Here is a 7,734-nt window from a genome sequence, read left to right as displayed (position 1 = left end):
AAATCATGCCTGTTGTAACTCGCCAAAAGCTGCTATGTCGGTGTGGCGTGTGCCCGATTTATCGCTTCCTTTTCTGATTTTTCGCGCTCGTTGCCAAAGCGGTGCGCGTTAACGACGGCGTGGGTTAATTTTTGCCGAGGTCCCGCGAGCGAGAAGTGAAAACGAAAAGCAGCACTTTCAGCTGGAAGCAAGCCCCGCCCACCCACGCAACTCCAGTGTTGCCAACGCGCTGGGGTGTCGATCAGCTGGTACATGTAAACAAACGGACTCACGTGATTTCTTTGCCTTCCAACCCTCCTTTGTCTTCTGTGTCGTTGCGGTAAGGGTTTCAAAGGACTCGGACTGACCTCGTTTGAGGAGATCCCGAGTTCAGCGTAGCTTTTTCGGCGGAGCGGAACCGAAAATTGACAGCAATTTCAATCTTACCGACAGTCACGTCCCGCAAGTGCTTAGTAGGGTTAGCTTCTGGCAAGCTTAAAAAACCAGCTTGTCGACTTTTCGCGTTGTTGGTTGGTTATCAGCTGACGTCAGACAATGATAGTCAGAGAAAACTGCCCCAGACATACCTTGATGGGCTTGTCACCCAAGCTGCGTCAAATCGCTAAAACGGTTTTCTTTTTTTTTTTTTTGCGGAAATTTATTGGGGATTGGAGTTACGTATCATCTAAATGCGGCGCACAAGTTCGGCTGCTTATTGCACAGAGATTGCAATGATGCCAGAACATTGAGCTCTTATTGAATGATTGGAAAAAATAGTAGGTAGACCCTTGAGGCATCTAGCATTGAGATCTACTCACTATCCGTTTAATCTAAGTCAATCGGAGCTCGACGTCTTTCTGACGCACCGGCAACTCCTGCGCAAAAAGCAGACGATTTCCACTCCACATAAACATCACTGGTCAGTTCAGAACCAAAATTATTGCTCAAGTATGCTTTATCACTAGTACTCTAGAACCAACGGCTATTAAATAAAGCAATGCAGCTAGGCTAGTTATGGGGAAAAAAAAAACGTTTAAGGAAATAATATATGAATTAGTGCTGCTGCACAGCAATTAACAAGAATTGAAGATCACAACCCACGCCACACAATATAAAAACCACAGGCATTCGATGTTCTTCAAGAGGCACATCAGCTTTATGTACAAGGTATAAAGGCTATCCAAGGCAAAGGCAGCATACATATCACTCAACAAGTCATCCGAAACGCTCAAAAAGGTCATCTGTGAACAGCAAAATCTGACTAGGCATTGCATAGTGCCTCTACAACAGTAATGGCAACCACATCAAACGTGCGCGCCATTTCACCTCAAAATGTACAAGAGGCGTGGCCAAGTCGGCTGCGGTTAAGGCACCTGCGAGATGCGATGCACCTCAAGGGTCGTTTGCATCTATGAGAAGACGTCCTCGATTTCCTAAACCTCATTTCCTACCGACAAAGACGTATTCTTCGGTCGAGTATGCTCGAAGTCCGTCCGTGCGCTCACTACGCTTCGTTTCATCGTAACTCGGCAAAAAGTGAGCTCTACGGCCCCCCAGAGCCAATCGGAGCGACGGGGCACGTAACAACCAAAGGTGCAGGAGCGAGAGTGTAACCCAAGCAGTGGGAAAAGAGGAACGCCCCCCCGCCCCCCTGCTTACCCAGACCCTCTTTTGCACCGCCCCGGACGTCACTATTCTCCCCCTAGAAAATTAGCCCTCCGCTCGAAATTCGAACAAAGGCGGTTCTCCACTTTTTCTTGCCCGTGGCTCGGATGGCACTGTGCGCAACTTGTGAGGAAGTCGCGCGTCCCTCCCCGCCACGCCGATTGGTTCGCCAGGACCGTAGCCTTTGTCGTCTGCCAAGTTATGGAGAGACGAAGTGGAAGCCCCGTCCGACTCCGGCAGAAACACACTTTTTCCGTCCGTGCGACATGCCGTCGACGATAGCCGCCCGTAAGCTCTTTGACGAGTGTACGCCGAAGTGGTTGAACCTTAAGAGCGGGGTACGATTTGTCCTGGTAATAAATTATGAAGAAGAAAAAGGCAAATTGAGGTAACAAGAAGGCACCGTGAACCCGAGACCGCGCAAGCGGCTCGAAGGTGGGCGAAGGCACATAGTCGAAAAACGGTCTCATCATCGCGGCGGGCGTCGACAATGGAAGACGGCGTCGAAGCACCACCTACCGGGGTGTAGCGAGATCCCCGGAAATGCACGTCGCGTCAAGACGGAAACCTCGAAGCGATCGCTAGTCGTGCAAAGTCCCGCGCACCGAACCCTCAACTCCTTCGGACTTCGTCGTCGACAAGGGATTAGAAAAGGACGGCAGAGGCGGTCCAAAGACACGACGCGAAAAAGGCGCTGCGTCGGTGAACCCCCCAAAACAAATCAAACATTGAGTTTTAGGGCGTAGAGACTCAAAAGGACATAAACACGCAGCTCGTCCGCGGAAGACTTCTCTTCCGACTCGTGAATCCGGCCACGGCCGAGGTCAGTGACGCGTGCAGTTCTTTCGACGTAGTGGGTGGGGTGCCGAAGTGGTGCGCTCGGAATTTCGTACGACGGTGCGAGACGATTTGACGCATCTTTCAGCTCAGCGTCGCAGCCTCTTCCATCGCCTTCCTCCACCTGAGGAAATAAGAATGGCAGAAAACAAAAGTGAGCAAAAATGAGCAAAAGTGAGCACAGTGCAGCTCTCTTTAGTAATGGCCTCGTTAAAAAGATGGAACTGCGACAGATTTAGCCGATCATTTCCCATGACACTAAAGTTTGTTACAAGTTTAACCGTGCAAAGGTGACATGAGAGATTTTGTTTTCAGGCGTCACCGATCTTGTCATAAAACAAACGCTAGAATATGTACATATGAATATGGGGGCATTAGAGCTCGTTCCTGACAGACTATGACAAGTTTGGTGGTGCGAAACAAACGCTGGCAAGGCCCACACCAGTGAAACGAAGACATGCACAAAATACCGCATTCTCAGACCACCCGTTCGGATTTAGAGTTGCACGAGATGTGACGTAGCTCTGCCGGAAGGCGTGGGGAAATTTGAAGGTTTGTTTTGGCGTCGCTTTATTTGCCACTTTCTGAATAGCTATTCTGAATTTGGGGATAATAAAAAGCATAACGGAAAGAGCAACGCCTGGGTGTTCATGTTTAGTTTGGATGGCTAAATCAAATCGCTGGAGGTCCCTTTAACGACGGCTCATAGGTGGAGGGCGTCGTGAAAAACGGTCAGTTGAAGCGACCCAACCGACCTGGCGGCCAGGTCCGGAGAGTCCGCATAGAAGACGGAGGGGTCCACGCCCACGTGCGTCAGCTCAAACAGCTGCTCCTGCGGAACTCCCTCGAAGCTCTGCGGAGAGACGGATCAAAACCTCCGAATTAAAATCGTCAAAGAAATGTGTTTAAAAGCTTTGTTTTTGTTGCTTCTTTATCGGAGACACAGGATACAACAGTAGTTTCTATAAAAGACACAAAGGAAAGCAACACACATACACTGATTCGCAACTAAAAGATAACACACAAGGAAAGACGAAAAAAGCGTAGAAGAGGCTAGCATTATAAGAGCGAGCCACAGAGACAGCTTTAAAGGCAGAGTACACATAGCTTAAAAGGTAGGGTACACGCAAGTACTCCAAATTAAAATGGCATAATTTCAAACTACAAATTACTTAATTCTTCAGTGGACTCGCAATAATTAAAACTCGGATATTTCATCCTTCTGGCAGAGAAATTAAAATATTTCGGTTGTCCCGCTATGTTTGCAATGCATTTATAAGCTGCTTAATTCAAACAGCGTTTTTGCTTCATTTATACTATTTGCTCATCGTGGCAGGTTAGCCCTGTTAAGTGTGCTTCTCACCGAGCACCTGTGTACTGCAGGAAAGCAATACCCACAAAGCTCGCGAACATTGCTTTTCCGCAGTACGCGGGTGCTCGGTGGGAAGCTCACTCGATGGGACTAACCCGCTGCAATTATGCAAGCAGGACTGTCCTGACAATCTGCTTTCATTACTTGTGCTTGTGTTTTTTATTTTTCTGAGGGGGTTAAATTCGAGATTAAAGAATGTAGGCATTGGACTTTCTGAGGCCACAGGTTATAGGTATAGTTATATTAAAATTAACTGAGTTTAGAAGTGGACAAGTGTAAGGTTGGGAACAACATTCACAAGTTCAGCTGATTTTTTGTTTAAGCATGGTACAACGGTAGTAAAAGGCCTGGAGAAACTATTCAATATTTGATTAGAAAATAATCAACAAAAACCGCTATTCGCTTTTGACTTCACCAATGTCTTATGTGTTCGTTCCTGCTTAAAAATAGGCCTGTGTAGAGGTAAAAGTAAGAAATCTGCTCGGTATGAGTACCTATTCCTAGCGCACACATAAAACATCCTATAGGACAAAAAAAAACTAAAGTATAAAGCTTCCTGAGGTTTGAATTAATGAGAGTTGACTCTATTACGCAAGGACCCTTCTAAAAATATGGTTTCCTCATCCAACAGCCCCACGGTAGGCGAGCTAAAAACAGCGTTCCCCCAAAATATTGATAATGTATGCTTCTGGAATTTCACGGGTGTCTTCGCCTTCCTATCTTCCAATATTTGTAGTGCCCTAAAAAGATGGTGAGCACAAACAAGACCTGCAGTGTAAAAGAAGATGACCCCCCCCCCCCCCCCCCCCCCCCCTCTTGATTTCTGAGATCGCCAGTGTTCGGTGAGGAGGTCGTTCACAGACCAACCAACCAGCCTTTTCCACATAACATCTGCCAGATGTCAACGAGATCTTGTACACAACGCCCACTGTGTGTACAACACTATGTGTCTTGTGTGTTTCTTTATCCCTGTCCTTTGTGTGTTATGTTCAACATATCAGACACACTAACATTGTTAGTCAATCTATTGCCAGAAAAATAGTATGGTGCCCAATCTTTTTATTTTGTTAGATACAAAGCAGAATACCTGAAGAGTGCAGCTGCAAAAAATATTTTCTAAAAAGTAATTTATTCATAATGTTGTTCCAAAAAAATCAAACTTTATGGCCATGGGTGCGTGAAAAACAAAGCAAGTATCCTTAATCCCATCATCAAATGATAGATTAACTTGAAGGAACCTTATACGAAAAGAAAAGTGAATAGGCAAAAAAATGCATTTGAGCTGTGCAGGCCCGCACCTTTAATTAATCACCAGCACACCAAAGATAGCTGGTAAAAAGACGCAGCGGAAATGAATGAAACTTTGCAGAAATACTCCATGTGTAAGCAAAAACCAATTCATCTGCCACATTTTATCACAGATAAAGTGTTTGTTCAAACCGCTAGCTAGCCAATGGAAAAAACAACAACAAATGTTGTGCAAGTTGTTGTCGAGACGCGTTGGCATTCTGCACCACTTCGTACTGCATAAACATTTCTTTAAACTGCTTAACAACTGCTGTGGAAATTCTATAAATATTTTTCATCAACCTCCATGAAGTCTTCCATCAGATTTAAAACCGATTCAGGTAATTTTCGGATTTAACTACCCACTTTCCGTGAATGGGCTTCCTACAACCATCCAACAAATTTTGTTGTAGCATTAGTGCAATTCAAACGTTTCTCTATAAACATAACGAGACCCTTGGTAACTATATTTGCTGTTCAGGAGCTAATACATGGTATCACATTTGCCAGGCGCACCATTACCCCCTGTACGCCTAATTGAAATAGGTACCTGAAAGATCCGGGCCACCTGCTCGGTTGGTTACAAACCGGTATACGGATGCAAAAAGAATGTAGGGCTCACTCAGAAATGCCATCGGACTTTGAAAACTGTTTAGGCGACAGAAAAATGCGCACCATAGTTCCTAAACCGCCACCGTGAAAGCAAACCGACGCCGACCAATTGTGTGGCGCGTCTCACCCTGTCGAGAGAGCAGACTTGGTATCCAAGGAGCGGGGTGGTCCTCAGCGCCGCCACGTCCTCGCTGGCCCGGTACATGTACAGCACGTGGTCCTTCACCACGAACCACTGGCGCTTCCAGCCCCGCTTGCCGTACTGGTGCAGGTAGCCACTCATCGAGGAGCCAAGGTCGTTGGCTGGTACCTCCTGTGTGCACGGATCGCATCAGTGTGCGCAAATGCGACGACGACATTTTTTTTTGTTTTTTTTTGGCATTCTACTCGTACAGCAAACGTCAAACTATGCCACCTAGACCACGGGTTGTCGAGCTGAGCCCCTAGGGATCCAGGGGCTCCCCAGGTATCCCCAGGATATCCCCAGAGACTCCCCAGAATACCCTAGAAAGTTCCCCGAGCTCTACCCTTGCAATTTGGGAGAGAAGGAAGCTCGGAGGATTTTCTGCCTCGCAGAACACAGAATCTGCGCATCTGCTCCGAAATAGGTCAAGACGGCGCGACGTGCAATTAGCTTTCGTCCCGACAGATTGGGCAATCTACGAGAGGGGAGCGGGGGGGGGAGCCCTCCTCACCTGGAGTATGCCTCGAACCGTCTTCTTCTTCTTGACCAGGCCCTGGCCCCCTTCCTGATCAGGGTCAGACCTCTCCTTCGCCTCGCCTGCAGCCAAACAAAACACCAACAAATCAAGATGTTTTTGTTTGTATCTTTTATGAATACTGTTTACTCTTAACAGGGGTTGTGACAGGTAGAGGTAAAAGTTCATATGAAATATACAAGTTCACACAAAGTATACAATATTGGAAGCAAAAAATAATTAAAACAATACCACCCATTAGGCCTACCATAAGTGTATAAGATACAATAAAAGAAACACTTAAATTAAGAGACTCTACGCTCCAGTCATCAAACAAAATAAATCCGAACAGTGGGCACTAGTTATCACTTCCAGTGACGAGAACAAGAAAAACAGCATACCTAACAGGCTGTATCACACAAATTTGAAACGGCATTTGCAAATTCCTCTGAACAGCTTATGAACACAAAATTCTGGGGAAGGTCATTCCAAGGTAGTTCCTTGTACGGGCTCCAAATACTCTTGAGCTGTCTTTGCCAGCGTTTCGTCTGGGGGCCCCCCAACCCTGTATCAGAAATAAATTTTAGTCGAATCGAACACAGAGGCAAAAAGATCTTTCGAAAACAGCCCCGACGCACCAATGGACTCGCGGTCTTCCTCGCCCGAAAGTCACACCGTTACGGCAAGGCCTCTCTATTCTAAAGACTCGTATAACAAAGACACAGACGCAATAAAGACAGCTGAAGTATGCTCGACATATAAGGTCCTCATAGGCAGTCATATTGTAGCCACTGACAAAATGAAAATGACAGGGTGTGTCTTACGAATGCCTACACCCCCCTCCCCATGACTAAGCTGCACACACGCGCTCGAGACACTAAAGCATTGAAAGTGAGGAGCTTGCGCTGGGGGGCGGGACAACTGAAGCTCCTCCCTGCCATCACATCTTCACCCCTCTCATGACAACTTGTCTCGTGAGGCGGGACCAGGCGAGCAAGCTTGGTCACGGGGTGCAAACTCACCGGAGCGAAGCGAGATGAAGCAGTCGTCGCAGACACGGACGGGTTCGGGTCCCTTGAACTGCAGCGGCATCTTGTTGGCCGAGCACGCGGCGCACACCACCTGGTGAGACCCGTCACTAGAGTCAGATACCGCCCACGGACGCGAGTCTAGTGTCTCGTAGCCAGCCTTTCCCACGGTGGCACGCAGGTGGAACAGACGCAATTTAATGTTCCCTTTCCAAAGTCACGCCGAGATTACTGGGTGTTGTAACGGAGCAGTGTT

The 7,734-nt window shown here is 47.2% G+C and overlaps 1 protein-coding gene across 1 annotated transcript in view; it reads right to left on the bottom strand.

The window, feature by feature from the left end:
• Positions 1–1,116: 1,116 nt before the first annotated feature.
• LOC115308876 overlaps positions 1,117–7,734 on the bottom strand; it is a 49,676-nt gene continuing 43,058 nt past the window's right edge. The window contains 5 exon segments of the mRNA XM_029967008.4: positions 1,117–2,605; positions 3,237–3,334; positions 5,880–6,065; positions 6,448–6,533; positions 7,473–7,572. Coding sequence (XP_029822868.3) covers positions 2,566–2,605; positions 3,237–3,334; positions 5,880–6,065; positions 6,448–6,533; positions 7,473–7,572 — 510 coding nt within the window. The 3' untranslated portion in view covers positions 1,117–2,565.

Source organism: Ixodes scapularis, unplaced genomic scaffold (genome assembly GCF_016920785.2).
Source record: "Ixodes scapularis isolate PalLabHiFi unplaced genomic scaffold, ASM1692078v2 PGA_scaffold8__174_contigs__length_109621045, whole genome shotgun sequence".
Taxonomy (NCBI): domain Eukaryota; kingdom Metazoa; phylum Arthropoda; class Arachnida; order Ixodida; family Ixodidae; genus Ixodes; species Ixodes scapularis.
The sequence above is the reverse complement of the archived record's forward strand: the minus strand, read 5'-3'. Positions and strand labels throughout refer to the sequence as shown.